The 24768-nt window shown below is 38.7% G+C and overlaps 1 protein-coding gene across 8 annotated transcripts in view; it reads left to right on the forward strand.

Annotated features, from left to right (window-relative positions):
* MAP7D3 (MAP7 domain containing 3) overlaps nucleotides 1-21885 on the forward strand; it is an 82177-nt gene extending 60292 nt beyond the window's left edge. For 4 of the 8 annotated variants that reach the window (XM_077144766.1, XM_077144767.1, XM_077144761.1 and 1 more), the window contains 8 exons: nucleotides 1209-1344; nucleotides 2606-2741; nucleotides 3933-4037; nucleotides 9817-9870; nucleotides 12627-12726; nucleotides 13803-13995; nucleotides 20811-21091; nucleotides 21722-21885. In XM_077144766.1, the coding sequence (XP_077000881.1) occupies nucleotides 1209-1344; nucleotides 2606-2741; nucleotides 3933-4037; nucleotides 9817-9870; nucleotides 12627-12726; nucleotides 13803-13995; nucleotides 20811-21081 (995 nt within the window). In that variant the 3' untranslated portion in view covers nucleotides 21082-21091; nucleotides 21722-21885. The remainder of the gene's footprint in view (nucleotides 1-1208; nucleotides 1345-2605; nucleotides 2742-3932; nucleotides 4038-9816; nucleotides 9871-12626; nucleotides 12727-13802; nucleotides 13996-20810; nucleotides 21092-21721) is intronic. The other 4 variants (XM_077144762.1, XM_077144765.1, XM_077144768.1 and 1 more) reach the window with 4 other exon arrangements.
* The last annotated feature ends 2883 nt before the right edge of the window (nucleotides 21886-24768 follow it).

A 24768-nucleotide genomic window follows, 5' to 3' on the forward strand; every position in this document is an offset into this window, starting at 1 on the left:
CTTAATAACCATGGACAGTACTTAATTTTAAATACACTAAGGAATTTGGCTTTTTGAAGGAATTCCACAATGACTCCCTTAGTAATAAAAACAGTCGTTTTATATTAACAACTATTCACTCCTGACATGTCTGAAAATTCTCATTTCCATATATGATTCATTTAAAGTAAAGAAATTAGTCACATAGACTATATTACTTTCCTAACATGCCTCCATGTGTTCATCTTATTTTACTGACAGTCTTGAATTTTTTGGTTAAGTGCAGTGAGTCACTTTATAGTCAACCAAATTATAAAAATATGCTATTACCAATTAGCAAAAATGATGCACAAATCTCAAATTGTATGTACCAGGATGTATCTTTGTTTAGTTAACATTTAAGATCTTTATGCTCCATTTGGACCTAGCATAAACTTGTCTTCCTCTGTATTCATTATATCTTAGTCTTTTCCCATAGAGTCAGTTTATTCACCTAGATCAGCTAAAAACAAAGTAGAAGTATATTATTCTTTTTGGAACAATAATTATTTTTTAAAAAATGTTACTTCTGTTGTTGGGAGGGAGGGTTTTGAAAAAAACCTGTTATAGGATCACTCATAATTTTACTTATTGTTTTAGTTTACTTTGCTGCAGAAAGCAGATACCTATATAAAATGGGTTGGCTTTTAACAATGGGAATTTATTAGCTTACAAGCTTACAGTTTTGAAGCCTTGAAAATGTCCAAATCAAGCAAGGCATTATGAAGATGATGCTTTCTTCCTGAAGGCCAGCTGTCGGCGATCCTTGACTCCTCTGTCACATGGCAAAGCATGTGGCATCGTCTGCTGGTCTCTTCCTTCTTTTCCACGTTTTCTTGCTTTCGGCTTCTTACTTCTTTGGCTTTCTCTTTCTGTATTCATCCCATTTACAAAGAACTCTGGTAAGAGTTATTAAGACCCACCCTGGGCCATTCCTTAACTGACATAGCCTTCATCCAAAGGTCCTACCTGTAATAGCTCTACACCCACAGGAATGGAATAGCTTTAAGAACATAGTTTTCTCGGGTACATACAGTTTCAGACCACCACACTTGTTATTTATGAATTTTAGGCAATGCACATATTTTTTTGTTGTTTTGTAATGTTTATGGTTGCCTTGGACCTCTTTTTTGAACTGAGAGGCAATAAGTTCCCTAAACTAATTGTTTCACATGTTCATTATAAACCAGAATCCGTTAATAAAACCATGACAGGAACAATGAATGCCGAGGAAGCAACAAAAATTTTGGCAGAAAAACGACGCCTTGCTCGTATACAGCGAGAAAAAGAGGAAGAAGAAAGAATGAAAAAAGAAGTGGAGCTAAGGTCAGTACAAAATCCTCCTTTCTATACTATAAATTTTCACATATTTTGAAAGTCAAAAATTTACTGTCAGGGTGCACGGGTGGTTCAGTGGTAGAATGCTCGCCTTCCATGCAGGAGGCCCGGGTTCAATACCCGGACCATGTATTCCTCCTCGCCCCCCCCCCCCCCAAAAAATTTTTTTACTCTCAAGTTATATATATTAGACATTTTCAAATAGTAATTGACTCTTCATTGTGGCTCAAATATGATTTATTGCTGCCTAAGCGAGTACAGAAAGCATTTTAAGCCCTTGTGAATGGCTTAGCAAAGAGGACAATGGTACCATTAAGGTGTGATATAAAACTGCTGCGGTCTCTCAGTTGTACAAATTGAGTCATACAAGACTGTGTTCACTGGTCTCAGCCCTTTCCTTTATTGTCAAAAATTTTGTCACTATAATTTGTAAAACTGGAAATTACATTTATTCATGTTTTACTTTGGGTGCTTTTGAATGACCTTTGTGACACCCAAATCTAACCAGTCGGATGAGTCACTGCTGGAATGATTTCCCGAGGGCTGCAAATCTCATGTATAGTTGTGTGCATTCTAACTCAGTCTAAAGGTTTCTTGATCCCTGAGCTTGAGGTCCAGTTTATTTTTCACCCTCTGTCCACTACCTATGAGGAATAACTACAGTACTGACTTATTTTAAAAGTATTAAGTGTTCTTTGAAATACAATTAAATACTTTCCTTATACTTTATGTAGAGTTGGGAGAAAGGAGGAGGAGGGGATATTGTGAATAACAAAAAAAAAAAACTGAGCGGTTGATGAATATTATTCATTGTTTTGTGTAAACAGAGCTTCTTTAGCGTTTTGAAAGCACTGAATACTGGTCATTGTGGACTGGGCTTTCCTCATCCAGGTTACAACCATACCCATCTCTAAATTTTCCTCCCATCCCATTGTGAACTTGGTTGTGACCACATATAAATAAGGCCTCTGAAAGGTCCCATGTTCTGAAACGATTAGGAAGGAATGGTTGTACCTATATTTTAAATGTCTTTTTCTATAACCAAGGGCTAGTTTTCCCCATTTGAAAGTGAAGAAATTATCTAAGTTCTTGGTAGTAACAACTCAGAAAGTGTAGTGCATCTGGTATAAAATATGATTTGGATAGTCAAACACAAGCAGTTAATGCACATATTACTGCAGATTGTGTAGTTTAGGTAAAGACCAAAGTCAGAGTAAATTCGAAGACTTATTTAAATTTTCTCCATTAGAAGAATGAAAGATGTGACAGAGAAGGCAGATGAAGGGCAAGAAAAAGAATTCTCAAGATTAGAAGATGAGCAACAACAAAAGGACATTAAAAAGAAGAAAGGGAGTCAGGATGAAGAACGGGGAGTGCTGCTGCAGGTTTGCTGGCTCTACATGTAATCAGGGGATAAGAATCGGATTATAAAATTCAGTTGAAACCTAAAGAAAAAATTTGTTTCTCCAAGAAAGATGAGTAGATGCAGCATTCTCTGACTACATTTTTATATTACACTCTAGTCAATACCACTGCACATAATTCCCAGCTACCCTTGGAAAAATCTTAGAATATTATCCAAGTAAAACAAAAACAGAAAACAGTAGTAGTCCTTTAGCTTTTTTGCATAAATTGTATTGTAGTCTGGTTTCAGATAATCCAAATTGCTTGCATGGACTGCACATCCTGTGTCAGTTTTCCCAGTTCTACATACGCAACGCAACTGCACCTCATGTTCCTTTCCTAATAGATAAGAAGATAACATGAATACCTCTAAAAGTTTAAAATACTTAAATTCAGCAATAAGAATGTCTTATCCATCTAGATTCAAATCACCAGGTAAATATGTCCCCACCTTGAGAACTCAGTTTGAATTCACATAGCCCAATTTATATTCCTGGTTTTAGTGAGTCCTTTATCAAAATTGGCTACATGTTGTATGAATGATTGTACATATGTGCATTCCTTGAGATGGTACCTTTGAGAATCGTCTGAGTGTTTCATAAATTTAAGAATTTTGGCTTCTGTTGCTATGTTAAGGGATAGGTACATAATCACACTTCTTATTTTTATTTTGAAATGATGTCAAACTTTAAGAACAGCTGCAAAAATAATTCTAAACCCATAAGGAAATCTCCACCATACCCCCCTCCCAGATACCCAGATCCACCATCTTTTTAACATTTTGCCACCTTTACCTTATTATTTTATCTAGTTATCTGACTGTGTCTATCTGTTCAGTCTTCTAAGCATTTGGGAGTAGGGTGTACACATCAAGCTCCTTGAACACTTTTCAAATATAGTGGTCTTATATTTGTAATGATCACCCTGAGACCCTGGAAGAGAATAACATGCCTTCTAAATCCTCTACATAATATTTAGCCTCATTTTGTGTATTCTAAAGCTGGTTTGAAAACCGATCATGCATGAATGTCGTGTATGTAGGAACTCTTACAAGGTTATATTCTTTCGTTAGGCTGTATAGTACTTTACTGTTTTAACTTTTTAAACTAGTATCCTCCAGTGTTATTCAGAGATTTGGAAATTAAATGATATTTTTTATACAAATTTCCTAGAAAGGGGATACCAGAATTAAAGCTCAGGAGGAAGCTGATAGACGGAGGAAGGAACATGAAAGAATTATGATGCAAAATTTGCAGGAGCGTTTGGAACGGAAAAAGGTACTCCTTCTTTGTTGTTGGGGCTTGATTCTTTGTTCCAAACAGTGTTGGGCACATGATATCAAAGCATGCTTTTGTGGATCATAAGTTTCATACTCATCCCTGGTGATTCTCCCAGTAAATTCTCTCCCTCGTCCAAGGATCTCACCTTCCATAAACAGAAGATCTCTTCTTTAATGACTGTGCCTCTCCCTAACGGACCGTTGGTGGCCATTAAAACAGTGCCTCAATGCATCAAACTTCTGGGAGCAAAGCTCCTTTGAACGTAACTCCTTGAGCCATAGAGGGGGTTGGCAAAAGTTTCTTCTCCACTGGGTTGAAAATGGCAGCAGCTGAGTGGGAAGAAGAGGTAGGTACAGACTTCTCTGTGAGACCAAGGTGCAGTGTATTTGTTCATGGGGCATCACTTGTGCAACTCAAATGTGGCACATCTGGGAGCAAGGTAGGCCCTCCACCTGGCTGAGGTGCTGAAGGGCTTCTGTCATCCTGAGAAGGCCAAGGAGCTGTAGTTCTCACCATCAGGGAGAAGGCACACACTGGTAAGGGAATTCTTATCCCTCCCTAGAACTCATTGTTCCTCTGTCTCCTGTGTGATTTGTGTTTCTAGTAGCAAAATCTCTGGCAGCGTCATTGGGGTTCATTGCTTCCGTTTAGTATTGCTTTAGTCATGTTAGGTTATGTTCAGAGCTCTAATTGATTTGTAATATGTGCTTGATCTGAGTAATAGATTTCTGAATCTGCAAAAGGAGGAGTGAAAAGTTGTCATTTAGGCATTTTATAGATTACTATGAAATTAGAATTGTAAGAAGGAACCCAACTGATGCCAGATGGGCTTTTGTTGGTTACGCTTGTGGTTCTAGACCAATCACTAATGTTGCCCACTTTTGTAAAATGGAAATAGTCATCTTCTTCAGGACCACTGTTTTGTATTTTTTTTCTTTTTTTTTTTAAATTAATTTTTAAATTAAAAAAACATCACAAGAAAGAAACACAAACATTCTTAACATATGATTATTCTGTTCTACATATATAATCAGTAATTCACAATATCATCACATAGTTGTATATTCATCATCATGATCATTTCTTAGAACATTTGCATCAATTCAGAAAAAGAAATAAAAAGAAAACAAAAATAAAACAAAACCAGAAAAATATATATACATATCATACCGCTTAATCCCTCACTTTTGTTGATCACTAGCATTTCAAACTAAATTTATTTTAACATTTGTTCCCCCTACTATTTATTTTTATTCTGTATGTTCTATTCTTCTTTAACAAGGTAGATAAAAGAAGCATCAGACAGAAGGTTTTCACGATCACCCAGTCACATTGTGAAAGCTATATCATTATACAGTCATCATCAAGAAACATGGGTGCTGGAACAAAGCTCTACAATTTCAGGCAGTTCCCTCCAGCCTCTCTGTTACATCTTGACTAAAAGGTGATGTCTGCTTAATGCGTAACAATAACCTACAGGATAACCTCTCAACTCTGTTTGGAATCTCTCAGCCATTGCCACTTTGTCTCATTTCACTCTTCCCCCTTTTGGTCGAGAGGATTTTCTCAATCCCTCGATGCTGAGTCTCAGCTCATTCTAGGGTTTTTGTCAATCCCCTGATGCTGAGTCCCGGCTCATTCTCAGATTCTGTTCCACGTTGCCAGGAAGGTCCACACCCCTGGGAGTCATGTCCCACGTAGACAGGGGGAGGGTGGTGAGTTTGCTTGTTGTGTTGGCTGGAGAGAGAGGCCACATCTAAGCAACAAAAGAGGTTCTCTTGGGGGTGACTCTTAGGCCTAATTTTAAGTAAGCTTGACCTATCCTTTGTGGGGTTAAGTTTCATATGAACAAACCCCAAGACTTGGTGAGCTCAGCCTATAGCTTTGGTGGTCCACACTGCTTGTGAGAATATCAAGAATTCAACTTGGGGAGGTTGAATTTTCCCCCGTTCTCACCATTCCCCAAAGGGGACTTTGCAAATACTTTTCCACTCACTGATCAGATCACTCTGGGGTTCATCAGGGCATCACTCTGGACAAACCAACAAAATCTCATGTCCTATACAAAGTTCCATGTACTTAAGGTATTCAACTAACTATCTACATAAGTTATATTAGGAAATACACTAGTCAAAATATAAATTTTGTACCAAATAAACATTTTTTGCTTTTGTCTCACACATAAGTTGAAATTTTAAAATATTAATTGCCATCTATTTTCAGCACCCTGCAGTAATGACATTCCTTTGTTCTTCCTCATGCAAAAACATTTTTTAAATTTGTACATTTAGTCACTATTGTTATACACTCTAGGCATTCCTAGTTATACCATCGCAATCTTTATCATCTATCTTTCTTTGTGATTTCATTTATGCCCCCAGCCCTCCTCCCTCTATCATTCTTACATTCAGCTTCATTCAGTGTTTTAACATAATTGTATTACAGTTAGATAGTATTGTGCTGTGCATTTGAGTTTTTGTATTCAGTCCTCTTGCACAATCTGTATCCCTTCGGTTACAATTACCCAATATCTTACACTGTTTCTATCTCCTGATGGTCTCTGCTACCAACGAAATATTCCAAGTTTATTCACTAATGTGAGTTCATATCAGTGAGACCATACAGTATTTGTCCTTTGTTTTTGGCTAATCTCACTCAGCATAATGTCCTCAAGGTCCATCCATGTTGTTGCATACTTCATAACTTTATTCTGTCTTACAGCTGCATAATATTACATCGTATGTATATATATGCCAGTTTGTTTTGCCACCCATTCGTTGATGGACATTTTGGCTGTTTTCATCCCTTGGTAATTGTATATAATGCTGCTATAAACATTGGTGTGCAATTGTCCGTTTGTGTCCTTGCCCTCATGTCCTTTGAGTCGTGACAGCATCTAGATGGGACCTGTTTTTTAATCTACTCTGCCAGTTTATGTCTTTTGATTTGGGAGTTTAATCCATTAACATTCAGTGTTATTACTGCATGGGTAGTACTTTTCTTTTACCGTTTTGCCTTTTGGATTCTATATGTCATATCTAATTTTCCTTCTCTTTACCTTTACTCATAGTCTTCCTTTCTACACTTTTCTCCACACCTCTCACTTCTGTCTTTTCGTATCTGTGTCTAGTGCTCCCTTTAATATTTCTTGCAGAGCTGGTCTCTTGGTCACAAATTCTCTCAGTGATTTTTTGTCTGAAACTGTTTTAATTTCTCCCTCATTTTTGAAGGACAATTTTGCTGGATATAGAATTCTTGGTTGGCAGTTTTTCTCTTTTAATAATTTAAATATATCATCCCACTGTCTTCTTGCCTCCATGGTTTCTGCCGAAAGATCTACGCATAGTCTTATTGGGCTTCCTTTGTATGTGATGGATTGCTTTTCTCTTGCTGCTTTCAAGATTCTGTCTTTCTCTTTGACCTCTGACATTCTGATTAGTAAATGTCTTGGAGTATGTCTGTTTGGATCTATTCTCTTTGGGGTATGCTGCACTTCTTGGACCTGTAATTTTAAGTCTTTCATAAGAGTTGGGAAATTTTCAGTGATAATTTCCTCCATTAGTTTTTCTCCTCCTTTTCTCTTCTCTTCTCCTTCTGGGATACCCACAACATGTATATTCATGCGCTTCATATTGTCTTTCAATTCACTGAGTCCCTGCTCATATTTTTCCATTTTTTTTCCGTATATTTTCTTTTTCTTGCCGGATGTCAGATGTTCTGTCCTCCAGTTCACTAATCCTATGTTCTGTCTCTCGAAATCTACCACTGTAGGTTTCCATTGTTTTTTTCATCTCTTCTACCTTGCCTTTTATTCCCATAAGTTCTGTGATTTGTTTTTTCAGGCTTTCAGTTTCTTCTTTTTGTTCATTCCTTGCCTTCTTTATATCCTCCCTCAATTCATTGATTTGGTTTTTGATGAGGTTTTCCATGTCTGTTCGTATATTCTGAATTAATTGTTTCAGCTCCTGTATCTCATTTGAACTATTGGTTTGTTTCTTTGACTGGGCCATATCTTCAATTTTCCTAGTGTGATTTGTTATTTTTTTGCTGGTGTGTAGGCATTTAATTACCTTTATTAGTTTAGTCTGGAGATTGCTTTTCACTTATTTTACCTAGGGTTTTCTTGCTGGATGAATTTGTTGTCTATCTGTTCGTTGACATTCAGTTCAACTTTTTCTGGACCTCTAGCTTAAGTTTTGTTTAACAGAGGAGAATTTTTAAGTTCTTGTTTTCTTGTTTCTTTTTTTTTTAATCAATTTTTTTATTTATTATTTTTTTATTAATTAATGGAAAAAAGAAATTAACCCAACATTTAGAAATCATACCATTCTACATATGCAATCAGTAATTCTTAACATCATCACATAGATGCATGATCGTTTCTTAGTACATTTGCATCGGTTTAGAAGAACTAGCAACACAACAGAAAAAGATATAGAATGTTAATATAGAGAAAAAAAATAAAAGTAATAATAATAGTAAAAACAAAAAAAACAACCAGACAGACAAAAACAAAACAACAACAACAACAACAAAAAAAACCTATAGCTCAGATGCAGCTTCATTCAGTGTTTTAACATGATTATTTTACAATTAGGTTTTATTGTGTTGTCCATTTTAGAGTTTTTGTATCTAGTCCTGCTGCACAGTCTGTATCCCTTCAGCTCCAATTACCCATTATCTTACCCTGTTTCTAACTCCTGCTGGACTCTGTTACCAATGACATATTCCAAGTGTTTTCTTGTTTCTTACCCTACTTGTATGGTGCCTTTTCTCTCCCACCCTTACAAGGGTCTACTTAGATATTGTAGACCCCACCCGGATTTTCCCAGACCAAACTGGCCTCCTATCAGGAGGAAAGAGTCACCTGCGTTGGTTTTCCCTGAGGGTGAGACCCAGCCAGTTGAAAGACTTTCTTGTGAAGTCTCTGGACTCTGTTTTTCTTATGCCTCCCAGTAGGTGGCGCTTGTCTGCCTGCAGGTCTCACCAGGGTAAGATGATGCAGTACCTTTAACTTTGGTGGACTCTCCCTGCTGGGGGCATGGTGGAGACAGGGGAGAGGTTGTAGGCTGGTTTTAATGGCTTCAAATTACCAAGCCCTGATGTCTGAATTCCTTGAGTGAGGGATTCCACCTGAGTTGAGCTTCACCCCTCCCCTGGGGAAGGCACAGGCTCCAGACAAGCCCCCAAAGAGCTCACTTCTGCCTATGCCTGGGGCATTTGCAGCCTGAGAAGTCCTGCTGCTATATCCAAAGGCACTCAAGCCTTTGTAGAAACACAGCCACACAAACCTCTATTTCCTTCTTTTTTTTTTTTCCCTTTTTCTGGCAGCCCTGCCCCCTTGGCACCATGGCAAAAATGAGCAACCTCCGCTTTGACCAGGTTCACCTAAGCTGGGGACCTATTTTTAGTAGTCAGAATTCATTAATTAATTCCACAATTGGCGTTTGGTTGGGCTAAGTCCTTGCTGCTGGTAAAGTTCCTTTCCTTTCCCCTCTGGGAAGCAGCCTGTGGCGGAGGAGTGCTGGCTGCCGCAGCTTTGGGAACTCATGGTTCTGTGGGGGATCGCAGCCAGTCCAGCTGGTCCAGAGTGGGGTACGCTGTGTGTCTGGTCACTGATGTGAACCCAGGAGCTGTTCTGTACTGTTTCTGGTTATTTAGTAGTTGTTCTGGAGGATGAACTAAAATGTGCACATTGTTAACCCTGCCATCTTAGCCCACTGTTTTGTATTTAATCCGTATTTTCATATTTGAATTTTTATTTTCCTTTAAATAGCGAATAGAAGAGATTATGAAGAGGACAAGAAAGGCAAATACAAATGTTTCCAAAGTAAGTCTGCTTGTTCTTCCCAGTGGTGCATGAGAATTCCTGTTGCTTCGCATTCTTGCTAACTTTTATATTTTTGCCATTCTGGTAGTAATGAACTTAGTATCCCATTTGCATTTCCCTGCTTATAAGAAAGGTTGAGCATGTTTTCACATGCTTAGTTAGCTTTCACGTATTCTCTTGTGTGAAATGCTTAATTCCTTTGCCTGGATTAATCTGTGTTTTACTTGTTTGTGATTCTTTAAATGTTCTAGATGCTGCTACTTTTTCAATTTGATGTCTTGCAGCTTTCGTCTCCCAGTTTCTGGCTCATTTTTTATTTTTTTCAGTGTTGTTTTCTGCTAAACAGAAGTTCTTAATTTTAATGTTATCAATATTTTCTGATGTCTGATGAAGTCAAATGCCTTTTCATATGTTTATTGGCCATCTGGATAACCACTTAGTGGAGTACCTTCTCAAGTCCTTTGCCAATTTTTCTGTTTGGTCACTTGCCTTTTTCTTGTTGGCTTTTACCTACTCTTGTTGTGAGTCCTTTGGATATATATATGTGTGTGGCAACTATCTCCCCCTCATTGTAGTTTTCTTTTTACTCTCTTAATGTGTATTGATGAATAGAGGATCTTAAACTTAATAAATTCAAATTTTGCCATACTTTTCTTATATGCTTAGGGCTTTTTTGTTGTGTTTCATAAATATTTGCTTAAACAACATCATGTCTTTTGATGGGTTGCATGCATTCAGGATTATTTCCTCCATATTGTCTTTTTTGACATTCTCTGCTTCAAAATTTACAGTTGCCCAGTTATCATCATTCATATTAAGTAATGTGAGAAGTTGGATTAGAAATGTCATTTCTGAAAAGTGCTAGGGATACCATCTCAAATGATCAGCCACTCATTGGCCTGGGAAGTTTCATCACAAGCAGCAAAGAGAACAAATGCCAAACCAAAGGAGCTATCCCTTGGCTCCAGCTCAGGAGAATACTCAGTTGTCAAGGCTCTGTCTCTAACTGAAAGATACAGCTAGTTCCACCTTTCCCTGTCCTCTGGATCCTTGGGGTCCGTTAAAGAGGTTTTGTAGTTAAAATGAGAACATAAGCAATCAGTCCAGCCTTGAAACCCATCTTCTTTCAAATAACTAAACCATGGTGATTGCATATCAGATTTAATCAAAAATTTTTAAAAATATATTTTTATTGGCAAATCTTTACAAACATATAGTCCATACATAGTATACAATCAGTGGCTCACAATGTAATGACATAGTTGTGTGTTCTTCACCATAATCATTTTTTTCATGAAACATACAAACACAAACATTCTTCCCATATGATCATTCCATTCTTATTATATAATCAGTAACTCACAAAATCATCACATGGTTGTATATTCATCATCATGGTCACTTCTCAGAACATTTTCATCAATTCAGAAAAAGAAGTAAAAAGAAAACAGAAAAAAACTCATACATACCATACCCCTTAACCCCCCCTTTGTTGATCTCTAGCATTTCAATCTGCTAAATTTGTTTAAATATTTGTTTCCCCTATTATTTATTTATTTTTAATCCATATGTTCTATTCATCTGTCAATAAGGTAGATAAAAGGAGTATTAGACACAAGGTTTTCACAACCACACAGTAACATTGTGAAAGCTATATCATTATGCATTCATCTTCAAGAAACATGGCTACTGGAGCACAGCTCTACGTTTTCAGGCAGTTCCCTCCAGCCTCTCTGTTACACCTTAACTAAACAGGTGATATCTATTTAATGCGTAAGAATAACCTCCAAGATAACCTCTCAACGCTGTTTGGAATCGCTCAGCCATTGGTACTTTATTTTGTCTCATTTTGCTCTTCCCCCTTTTGGTCGAGAAGGTTTCTTCATCCCTTAGTACTGAGTCCCAGCTCATTCTAGGTTTCTGTCCCATGTTGCCAGGAAGGTCCACATCCCTGGGAGTCATGTCCCACATAGAGAGGGGGATGGCAGTGAGTTTGCTTGTTGTGTTGGCTGAGAGAGAGGCTACATCTGAGTAACAGAAGAGATTCTCTTGGGGGTGACTCTTAGGCCTAATTTTAAGTAGGCTTGACCCACCCTTTCTGGGGTTAAGTTGCATATGAACAAACCCCAAGACTGGGGGCTCAGCCTATAGCTTTGGTTGTCCACACTGCTTGTGAGAATATCAAGAATTCAACTTGGGGAAGTTGAATTTTCCCGTTTTCTCACCATTCCCCTAAGGGGACTTTGCAAATACTTTTTTATTCACTGTTTAAATCACTCTGGGATTTATCAGGGCATCAGTGTGGACAAACCTACAAAATCTCATGCCTTACTCAAGGTTCCATGTACTTATGGTGTTCAATTAAGCTTTCCACATAAGTTATATTAGGAAATGCACTAGTCAAAACATAAATTTTGTACCAAATAAGCATTTTTTACTTTACTCTCACACATAGGTTAAAGTTTTAAAATATGAATTACCATTTATTTTCAACACCCTGCATTATTGACATTCCTTTGTTCTTCCTCATACAAAGCATTTTAAAATTTGTACATTTAGTCACTGTGATTATACACTCTAGGCATTCCTAGATTATACCATCTCAGTCTTTATTGTCTGTCTTTCCTTCTGATTTCATTTGTGCCCCCAGGCCTCCTCCCTCTATCAGTGTCACATTCAGCTTCATTCAGTGTTCTAACATTATGGTATAATTGTTAGGTCGTATTGTTCTATCCACAATTTTTTTTTTATTGTAGACCACAGAGACATCAGAAAATGATACGTATGAGGAGGACGAGGCAGATGATGAGGGTGAGACCGAGACTGATGAATCTTCTGATGAAATGACACCAGGAGGTTTGCTTGCTTTTTTAAGTTCTGTTAGTCACCATTGAGGAGCTAGGCTGCCTAGGTTCATATCTAGGCTTCTCTACTACTAAGCTGTGTGGCTTTAGGCAAGTTACTTACCCTCTCCGTGCTAAGTAGGGGGGCATTAGGTTCCCCTACTTTGTCCCCCTCACAAAGTAGGCATGAGAATCTGTGTAATGCTAAGAACAGCACCTGGCACATAGTACACTCAATAAATGTGAGCGCCTGCTGTTAGCATTTTACAGGTTGTGCTGATAGACTGTAAATGACAACTTTTTCTCCTTTGAATATGAGGATTGTTAGTATTTCATAGCTCAGGGCCTAGCAAGTCATCCATAATTGAGTATAAGTGGAATTCCACTCTCTTCCTCATTAAGAAAAATCATGTCTTGCTATGGCTATGACTGCCCTCTAAAAGTTGTTCATTTCCTTATGAGCAGGAACCTCTTTATAGTAGCAGTAATTGGCTTTGAAAAAACAGTATGCATCCATCCATTTATCCTGCAAGCAAATATTGAACACAAAAGTCAGGCACTCTGCTAACTCTGTTAGGTCCTTCAGCTTCAAGGAACCATAGCCACTAAGGCGACAGACCTAGACTCAGGCAGTTATACTAGCACAAGATGTCAGGGCCTGGCCAAAATTCAGTGAGGACATAGCAGTCGGAGCACCTGGGTCTGCCTTGGTGAGATGAGGAAAGCTTAGCATAGAAGACCGCATTTGAGGTGAGCCTAAAATAAGGGTCAGCATTTGTTAAGTGGATGATCATAGGGTAGGGTAAGTAAGAGGACCAGTTCTTTAAAGGTAGCCCTTTTGTGCTTGGAGGGCAGGATGAGTGTCCATGTTGGGCAATGGCCAAGAAAACAGGCAGCTTGGGGGCCAGTAGTGCTACTGCATGGCTCTCCCCATCTTAAGACAGCATCTCTCCCTCACCCACTTCCACCCCATCCCACCCCCTACCCTACCCCACACATTCTCTGGAGCACAGCCAGCAGTTACCTCTTTTCTTGTTTTTGTGGTTGAAACTCTGGTTTTAATCTTGTTCCCCCTATTTTTTGTCCTAGCATTTGTAAATGGTATCAACTTACCTGTGAAAATCAAGACATTAACTAGAACCACAGCCAAGAAACAACCTCCCAAGTTGGTTTATTTAGAAGCAGCTGCAAACAAAGAGACCAAAGCATTTGTCAATGGTGACATAAAAATCTTCAAGCACAAAAATGCGAGGGACCCTTTAACTCAAGCAAAGGGTACCAGGTGAGTTACGATAAACTTTGTGGACTTTGATTAACTAAAAGATAATATTTATTTTCTCTTAATTTGTACCAAACACTATGTCAAACTCTTGACTTACAGAGACAGTCCTCCAAACAACCTTGCTAAGTGAGAATCACTTTCATTTTTACAGGTGAAGAAACTGCAGAGCAGAGAGACTAAGGGCCTTATTTGCCCAAGGTCCTGAGCCCAAATTCAAACCCAGATACATCTAACTCCAAAGCTGTGCTTTTGCTCTCTATTTTTTTAAAAAAAGAGAAGATGACAGCATTCACTGAGTGACTGTTGAATGCCAGGCATCTTAACATTCCTGTTCTAATTCTCATTGCAACTCTATGAGCCGGCTATTAATATCCTTATTTTACTTATAGGGAAATTAAAGAACAAAGGTTATGTCAATCAGCCTAAATCACCTAGCTCATAAATAGGGAGAGTGGAAACAGTTTCTTGGGAAGAAGTACTACTCGGGCAATTGCCTGAAAAGACATGAACTTTTCAAGGCCATGGAAACAAGATTCTGCTAAGAGGCACAGTGATGGTGGGGAAAGAGCACTGGAGCTAGAAAAACCTACATTAGTTTTCTGGCTATATCTTATTGGCCGTGTCCTTGTTCAGCAGGATTTCTGGAGTCCTGCATGCTGGATGGGTCCTGCCCCTTGATGTCTCCTTGGAACCCTAGGACTTTATAGGCCACAATTTCAAAACCAGCGTATTTGGTCATCTTTTGGGTCCATTCCAGTCTTCCCCATTGTATAAATCTGAAAGTTCATTTAATTCCATGGTGTTTCTTATAAGTTAATTAAAGGCTAGAGCTTCTTTCAGGGCAAAGTCTTGGTTTGGGGATAATCAATAATTTTTTTATTGTTAAATTTATTTTATTTTATTTTTTTAAATACCAAAAAAAACCCACCATATAAACGCAAACATTCCTTTTTTGATCATTCCGTTCTACATCTATAATCAGTAATTCACAATATCATCAAATAGTTGCATATTCATCATCATGATCATTTCTTGGAACATTTGCATCTATTCAGAAAAAGAAATAAAACGAAAACAGAAAAAAAAATTATACATACCATACCCCTTACCCCTCCCTTTGATTGATCACTAGCATTTCAAACTAAATTTATTTTAACCTTTGTTCCCCCTATTATTTATTTTTATTCCATATGTTCTACTCTTCTGTTGACAAGGTAGATAAAAGGAGCATCAGACACAAGGTTTTCACAATCACACAGTCACATCGTGAAAGCTATATCATTATACAATCATCTTCAAGAAACATGGCTACTGGAACACAGCTCTACATTTTTAGGTAGTTCCTTCCAGCTTCTCCATTTCCTCTTGGATAACAAGGTGATGTCTACTTAATGCATAAGAATAACCTCCAGGATAACCTCTCGACTCTGTTTGGAATCTCTCAGCCATTGACACTTTGTCTCATTTCATTCTTCCCCCTTTTGATCGAGCAGGTTTTCTCAATTCCTTGATGCTGAGTATCAGCTCATTCTAGGGTTTTTCTCAATCCCATGATGCTGAGTTTCAGCTCACTCTAGGATCTCTGTCCCACATTGCCAGGAAGGTCCATCCCCTGGGAGTCATGTCCCACATAGACAGGAGGAGATTGGTGAGTTTGCTTCTTGTGTTGGCTGAAGAGAGAGGCTACATCTGAGTAACAAAAGGGGTTCCCTTAAGGGTGACTCTTACGCCTAAATTGTAAGTAGACTTGACCTACCCTTTGTGGGGTTAAGTTTCATATGAACAAACCCCAAGACTGGCGGCTCAGGCTTTAGTTTCGGTTGTCCACTGCTTGTGAGAATATCAAGAATTCAACTTGGGGAAGTTGAATTTCTCCCTGTTCTCACCATTTGCCGAAGGGGACTTTGCAAATAGTTTTCCACTCACTGATCAAATCACTCTGGGATTCATTGGGGCATCACTCTGGACAAACCATCAATGTCCTACCCAAGATTCTAAGAACTTATGGTGTTCAATCAAGCTATCTACATAAGTTATATTAGGAAATGCACTAGTCAAAAATATAAATTTTGTAACAAACATTTTTTGCCTTAGTCTCACACATAAGTTGAAACTTTAAAATATTACCGTCGATTTTCAGCACCCTGCAATAATGACATTCCTTTGTTTTTCCTCATGCAAAAACATTTTTTAAATGTGTACATTTAGTCATTATCATTATACACTCTAGGCATTCCTAGATTATACCATCTCAGTCTTTATCATCTATGTTTCTTTCTGATTTCTTTTATGCCCCCAACCCTCCTCCCTGTATCATTCTCACATTCAGCTTCTTTCAGCGTTTTAACATAATTGTATTACAGTTAGGTAGTATTGTGCTGTCCATTTCTGAGTTTTTACATTCAGTCCTGTTGCACAATCTGTATACCTTCAGCTCCAATTACCCAATATCTTACCCTATATTTATCTCCTGATGATCTCTGTTACCAATGAAATATTCCAAGTTTATTCACTAAGGTCAGTTTATATCAGTGAGACCATATTGTATTTGTCCTTTTGTTTCTGGCTAATGTCCTCAAGGTCTGTCCATATTGTTACATACTTCACAACTTTATTCTGTCTTAAAGCTGCATAATATTCAATTGTATGTTTATACCACAGTTTGTTTAGCCACCAGTCTGTTGATGGACATTTTGGCTGTTTCCATCTCTTTGCAGTTGTAAATAATGCTGCTCTAAACATTGGTGTGCAAATGTCCATTTGTGTCCTTCCCCTCATGTTCTCTGAGTAGATACCTAGCAATGGTATTGCGGGGTCATATGGCAATACTATTATTTAGCTTTTTGAGGAACCGCCAAACTGCCTTCCACAGTGGTGTACCATTTGACATTCCCACGAACAGTGGTTAAGTGTGCCTCTTTATCCACATCCTCTTCAGCACTTGGCATTTTCTGTTTTATTGATGGCCATTCTGGTGGGGGTGAGATAATATCTCATTGTGGTTTTTTTTTGTTTGTTTGTTTTTTGTTTTGTTTTTTTGACAGACAAGATGACTGCAGCCCCGAAGAGCTCCAGCTGCTTTATTTTATATCATTTCTCATAGCTTTTTTGCTGATTATTTTCAATCTAGCCTCCTGGATATCTGGGTAGCAAAAGGGAACATTCCAAACTTCATGTGTGAAAGTAGGAACAAAGCAAGTCTGTTTGCATACCTTGTTCCTCCCCTTCATCCCCAGATAAGGCTCACAGCTGGGAGCTTGCTGTTTGCAGCAGACCTCAAGGCCAATTTGAAGCCAGTCACTCCCGATAAATTCTGCAGGTTTTCTGTTAACCCTTTGGCTCCTACGTTTCCCCCTTTTTTATTTTATAAGCCAGGGTGACTGTGCCTGTCTTAGGTTGCCTTTAGGCTCTGAAGTAAGGGTCTTACCCTTCATTGGCTACCAGTCAAGCTCTCTGACTTTGATTTCGGAGGGGAGCCAAGAGTTCTGCAAGAATCATTGGCTTTGCTCATTGACTGTGCCTGTCTTATGTTGCCCTTAGGCTCTGAAGTAAGGGTCTTACCCGTCATTGGCTACCAGTCAAGAGCTATAGTTTATTTAGAGGAGGAGGTCAAAGCCTTATCAAACAATCCATTGAAATTTTGTGGTTTTAGATAGGATTGTTAGGATCCTGACATCTGCACCAACAGCATTCCTCTTTTTTTTTTCTCTTGCTGTTAAAAGAATCTCATTTTCCTGCAACATAAATGCTTGAAAACAAGTGAATAGAAAATAATTTTCACAATTACAAGGTTGATTTCTTATATGCAGATGACTTTGAACATTTGTAGTTAGGCACAGCTGAGGAGGAAAAGAAAGAGTATAAACAGTCCCAAACATAAGCCTATAGTAGTCAAAAAATGATGTGATTTCTTATCTTCCCAATCTACTCACATGACTGGGCCCATTTGGGTCCTCTGGGAACTGGCTAGGGACCAAGAGGAACTTCCTGGGACCCAGATATGTTTAGTGAAAGTACACCTCTTTCTGGGAGGATAGCCAGTCCTCCCAGCTAGAGTGCAAATCTCAGCTGTTTCTTATTAAGGTCATGTGATAGCAAGTTCATTTGCATGTGATGGCAACTTAAATCCTCAAAAAACAGCAATTTGGAAACCAGCTTTGGAAACTGGCCATGCATGATCCTCCTTTGCCATTTATTCTTCTTGAGCTCGTACATGAGAGAGAGCAGTAGTCATCAAAGCAGTTAATTTTTGTTGCTGTTTCCTTCGCTGCCAGCAGTGGAGGACTGGCAGAATACAACAGCAAGCATGACCAGAAGTAAAGTAGAAGGATTAAGAGTTTGTCCTGATGATACCACAAGGTTTCCTCCTTGTCGAGTAAGTTTTTTCAGCTGACCTCATGTGGGAGGAGAGGCTCCTTGCATCAGTAGATGGAAAGGATCTTCCTTTCCACTCATGACTGCCATTTGATCAATCGAGTTGGTATCCAAAGGTTTTGTGAACCTACCTTTTGGTTCCGCAGTGGTGAAGGCCTCGAATAACCTTCACTGAATGTTCCAGGGAGCCAGGCCAGATCCCTGAGCAGGGCTGAATGTTCACAAGGAACCGAGCCAGCCGGTCCCTGTGAAGTGATGAATGGTCCCTGTTCGGGCACCACTTGTTGCAGTCTTTCAGCAACCCCTGCCTCACTCAGGTCATCCTGCACTGCCTCCAAGCCCCTCTGCTACCAAGCTCGTCTTCACACTGTTGAACAGCAAAGGCTGTTCATTGTGGTTTTGATTTGCATTTCTCTAATAGCCAGGGAAGTTGAGCATCTCTTCATGTGCCTTTTGGCCATTTGTATTTCCTCTTCTGAGAAGTGTCTCTTCAAGTCTTTTGCCCATTTTGTAATTGTGTTGGCTGTCTTTTTTGTGGTTGAGTTGAGCAATCTCTTTATAAATTCTGGACACTAGACCTTTATCTGATATGTAGTTTTCAAATATTGTCTCGCATTGTGTAGGCTGTCTTTTTACTTTCTTGATGAAGTTCTTTGATGCGCAAAAGTGTTTAATTTTGAGGAGTTCCCATTTCTTTTTTTTTTTCTTCAGTGCTCTTGCTTTGGGTGTAAGGTCTATAAAACTGCCTCTAAGTATAAGATTTATAAGATATTTCCCTACATTTTCTTCTAACAGTTTTATGGTCTTAGATCTAATGTTTAGGTCTTTGATCCATTTTGAGTTAACTTTTGTATAGGGTGTGAGATATGGTTCCTCTTTCATTCTTTTGCATGTGGATATCCAGTTTTCTAGTCACCATTTATTGAAGAGACTGTTCCGTCCCAGGTGCGTTGGCTTGACTGCCTTATCAAAGATCCATAGATGTGAGGATCTATATCTGAACACTGTATTCAATTCCATTGGTCAATATATCTATCTTTATTCCAGTACCATGCTGTTTTGAGCATTGTGGCTTAATAATATGCCTTAAAGTCAGGCAGCATGAGACCTCCGGCTTTGTTTTTTTTTTCCTCAAGATACTTTTAGCAATTCGGGGCACCCTGCCCTTCCAGATAAATTTGCTTATTGGTTTTTCTTTTTCTGAAAAGTAAGTTGTTGGGATTTTGATTGGTATTGCGTTGAATCTGTAAATCAATTTAGGTAGAATTGACATCTTAACTGAATTTAGTCTTCCAATCCATGAACACGGTATGCCCTTCCATCTATTTAGGTCTTCTGTGATTTCTTTTAACAATTTTTTGTAGTTTTCTTTGTATAGGTCTTCTGTCTCTTTAGTTAAAGTTATTCCTAAGTATTTTATTCTTTTAGTTGCAATTGTAAATGGAATTCGTTTCTTGATTTCCCCCTCAGATTGTTCATTACTAGTGTATAGAAACACTACAGATTTTTGAGTGTTGATCTTGTAACCTGCCACTTTGCTGTACTCTTTTATTAGCTCTAGTAGTTTTGCTGTGGATTTTTCAGAGTTTTCTACATGTAGTATCATATCATCTGCAAACACTGAGAGTTTTACTTCCTTTCCAGTTTTGATGCCTTTTATTTCTTTTTCTTGTCTAATTGCTCTGGCTAGAACTTCCAACACAATGTTGAATAACAGTGGTAATAGTGGACATCCTTGTCTTGTTCCTGATCTTAGGGGAATAGTTTTCAGTTTTTCCCCATTGAGGACGGTATTAGCTGTGGGTTTTTCATATATTCCCTTTATCATTTTAAGGAAGTTCCCTTGTAGTCCTATCCTTTGAAGTGTTTTCAACAGGAAAGAATGTTGAATTTTGTCAAATGCCTTCTCTGCATCAATGGAGATGATCATGTGATTTTTCTGCTTTGATTTGTTGATATGGTGTATTATACTAATTGATTTTCTTATGTTGAACCATCCTTGCATACCTGGGATGTATCCTACTTGGTCATGATGTATAATTCTTTTAATGTGTTGCTGGATTCGATTGCTAGAATTTTGTTGAGGATTTTTGCATCTATATTCATTAGAGAGATTGGTGTGTATTTTTCATTTTTTGTAATATCTTTGGCTGGTTTTGGTATGAGAGTGTTGTTGGCTTCATAGAATGAATTAGGTAGCTTTCCCTCCTCTTCAATTTTTTTGAAGAGTCTGAGCAGGATTGGTACTAATTCTTTCTGGAATGTTTGGTAGAATTCACCTGTGAAGCCATTTGGTCCTGGACTTTTCTTTTTGGGAAGCTTTTTAATGACTGATTCAGTTTCTTTACTTGTGATTGGTTTGTTGAGGTCATCTATTTCTTCTTGAGTCAAAGTTGGTTGTTCATATAATCAACAATTTTAACTGAAACTTCTCTTTCCAGGCCACCAGTCCAAAAAAAGGTGAACCAGAACACTGACAACATGAACATGTGCAAGGATGACAGCTCAGACGGACCTTCAGAGAGTTTAAATGGTAGTACAGAGGAGTGGATCTGTGGTAAAATCACTGACATCTTAGGCTGTGCAGAGCCGCTTCCATCAACTCCTGATGGTTCCCCTTCAGAAAACCACCAACAGAGCGATTCAGATGCCGGAAAGTGTCACCAGAATCCCCAAACATCTCATGAGGATGAGAGAAGAAACCCTCTTTGAGCTCAGTTGGGTAAGGTCTCATCCCGTCTTCATTTTGCTTCGCAGGCCATTGGCCTTCAACCCTCCTCCGCTTCCCTCTGTTCCACAGCAATCTTTGTATCATGTGACTTCAGAGCAGACAGCAAAGAAGGTATTGGGTCTAAAGTAATGATGTAGAAGAGTTTTCCATTAAGCTAGTGTTGAGGGTGTAGATAACTTGATTCTAGTTTTTATATCCCCCCATTCCTGCCAGACGTATTTTTTTAAATAGGCTCTTTTCCCCAAAGGACTATTCCGTCATTTTGTATCAAAGATTCTTCTGAATTCTTGACCCACTATCTGTCTGACCAGCATGTAGGTACTCATTTAGGGCAGAGGGGTAGTGATGTGTTCAGCCTTAGTCTCTCAACTTGTGTTTACAAAACCAAAAGGCATTTGTTTCTCTTTCCTTGAGAAGCTCTCTTTGAAAGGAAGAGAGGCAGCTTTGGGCCCCATTGGGGATCGGGAACGTGTGTGTGACATAACAGTACCCGTGTCAGTGACTGTCCAGGGGGGCCTGCCAAGTGTCCTTGGGTGCACTTCAAAGGGAAAGGGCAGGTTGCTGTGCCATCAGCATTTCCTTTACTAATTGTACTTTTTTCTTCTTTTTCCCTCTGGTCAGAAATAATGTGAATCGCCTACAGCCTGGGAGATTAATTCATCTACCTTCCACTCGGGATCTCAACTCCCAGGCCTTGGCCCCCACACTAATTAATAATGTGTATCTAATAGAAACCCAGTAAAGACAAGGACATGGAGAAAATAAAGGAAAACATCAAAAAGTCACTTCAACATATCTTAGAAAGACATTCTTGTTTTTGTTGATACCACTTTGTTCTCTTGCATCAGAGCAGAAGTTCTGAGGTTTCAGTAAAATGTCATCTTTGCTTTCCTTTAACAATCTCCATTGTCTTTCGTTCTTGTGTTTTCCTGCCAAGTTGTATACCTGAGTGAATGTAAATCAAGGATATTTTTACCAAATGTTAACTATCAAGATTCCAAAAGAATCCCTATCAAAGAATAATTTGCTTTCAGTACATTTTTTAAATCTTAAAATAATGTTTATTCTGTTTAACAATTAATTTAACAATCAAAAACTCCTATTTGATTTTGTGGAGAATATCCTGGCTTATCCAAGGGACTTGCTTTGTCAGATGATTCCTAATATAAAAATACTGTAGGTTGCACCACAAAGGAAATTGTATCTTACCATTTTATGTATTTTTTCCTTTTTCTTTTTCTTTTTCATTTCCACTCCGACATGGTAGGTGTCAATGAGTGCCCAGGCACTAGTGCGCCTCTAATGCCGGGAGTCCTAGAAAGTAGAGTCTTGAAACAGTTCTCATTTTTCATGCTTTCGTCAGAATTTCCTTTTGAATTACACATTGGGGTTTATCTACAAAAACATGTCTTTATTTTTATTGTGTACATAAAGCAGTATTTGGCTGTTGTCTCGTGAGGTGTATTTCATTCCTCTAGAACTCTGTAATCTGTTAATGCTTAGGCTTTCCAGTCCTGTGCTGCGGTATGTACTCAGGCTTAGGATATGTAACCAGTATTTGCTTGCCTTTCTCATCCAGTGGGTGCAAATGAGTATAGCAGCAGCGTTATTCTTCAGCCTGTGGTAGATGTTACAAACACACACAAACACACACACACAATTGATATATGTTTCGCTGAGATCACTTTATCAAATCCTGTTTTAAGTCATTGGCTAAAACATGAATGCAAATTAATTGCCCTCATTCTGTTGAGTTTTCGGTGTTGAATTGCAAATAGAGGTGAAAGGGCAGGGGTTTCTTTCTATCCACCAGCCTTGGATTAGATAAGGGAGCTAACTGTTTTCTGATTCCCCGATTCTTTGCTTGTCAGAGTACTGTACCTTTGTTATAGATTAGAGCAGTGCCTTAGGCTTAAAAATTGTCATAGCTCTTTTGTGTATGGAAGGCAGAGACAATCATCCTAACCAATGAGTTTCTGATATTTTTCTACACAAATGTCATATGTCAAAACTGTTTGTGTTGTGTGAAATAAACTTTGCAGCTAAAACAAGTTTTCTTTCCATTATCATAGCAAAATTTTACTGGTGGTGGTCTAAAGGTGATGCTTATTAACCAAACTGTGAATGCATGTAACCAGTAAGCTCAGTCAAGAATAATCACATCTGATTTCCTTCTTCCAGCTAGTTGATGATTTGGCAGAGCTCCACTTCTGGGACTTTTAGATGTTAATTTCCAAATGCTGGTTTTCTTCCTGCAACAATTTTAATGCTTGTTACTTTTCCTGTTGATGGCTCTGACTTGTAGTTGGCACCTATTATTAAATTATCTTTTATTATTGCAGTAAAAGTCATGTAACATAAAATTCACCATTTTAAAGTGTACAGTTGAGTACATCCATCACCACTAACTCATTCCAGAACATTTTCATTACCTGAAATGGAGACCCTGTACCCTTGAAGCCATTGTTCCCCATTTCCCCCTCCCCCTAGCCCCTTTAAAACCTCACATTTAATACTTGCCACAGATGAGGAAAACAAACCTTTGCTTTTGAAAGCATGAATGTGTGCTTATGCTTTTATTTTGCTGTTTTATATCCACATTTCTTCGTGACATGACTGTTATTGTGAGTTGGATAACAATGTTCTGATCTGCCAGTAAATGTTAATAAAGTGGGGTTCCTGTTTATCCCTGATCTTTGGGATCTGGTGCTGACGACAAAGGTGGCAGCCGTTTCCCATTTGGCATTCTCTGTTTTGTACATTGGAATCAACACAAACTGGACTATTAAAGGTACCCCTTTCATGTTCTGCATCTGAGCTGGAAGCTCTCATCTACCCTGTCTGGCACCAGGTCCTTCTCTGTTGCAATAGTCAAACCAGAATATTCTTTGATGATACACATGACCTGGAAAACAGTCAAAGCACCCAGTTTACAGCTCCAAGCTGATGTATACTGACCTGATCCCTTCTTTCCCTGAGCTGGTATCCTTTAACCTATTATGGGAACACAATAGTCCCCTCAAGTGTCCTACCTTTACACACACACACACTTCTGTGAATAGCCTTTTGGTGTCATATGCCCTGAGAGAGCACCTAGGGTTCAATGAATCCTGTAGGTTGACACATTTTTTTATACCTATCTCTTCTTGGACGCGGTGGAATGAAGCTTTTTAACAACTCCAGTCCCAGAGACCACAAATATAAAGGAGGAATACTGTAAAGAGTACTAGACAGGAATATGAGCCCTAGCTGTGACTGTTGTTACCTTGCCATGGGACTTGAGCTTGTCATTTCCCCTCTCTGAGCGTTGCTCCTTATCTTTCTAACGAGGGGACTTATACCACCTGTCTGCAAGCCCTTTACATCTGAGACACCACAATTCTCAAATGCCACTACCTCATCGTGGCGAGAGCTGGAGAGTCTGGAGGCACGAAACAGAGCAGCCAGTGGCCAAGAAGCAAAAGCTTGGAGGCTGACTGTCTACAGTTTATCTTATCAAGGGTCAATTTACTGTGTCCCTTTTAGTGCCCCTCGCCCTCTGCCGGCCTGATTTGTTAAAGCAGGCCCCAGAAAGGCCTCCTTGCCTTTGGTCTCCCTTTCCACCTATCCAGTTGTGACACTGCCAGATAGCTTCTGGCCATTTGTTTTAACCTCCCCAACCATGCTGT

This window comes from Tamandua tetradactyla, chromosome X (assembly GCF_023851605.1).
Source record: "Tamandua tetradactyla isolate mTamTet1 chromosome X, mTamTet1.pri, whole genome shotgun sequence".
Lineage (NCBI taxonomy): Eukaryota > Metazoa > Chordata > Mammalia > Pilosa > Myrmecophagidae > Tamandua > Tamandua tetradactyla.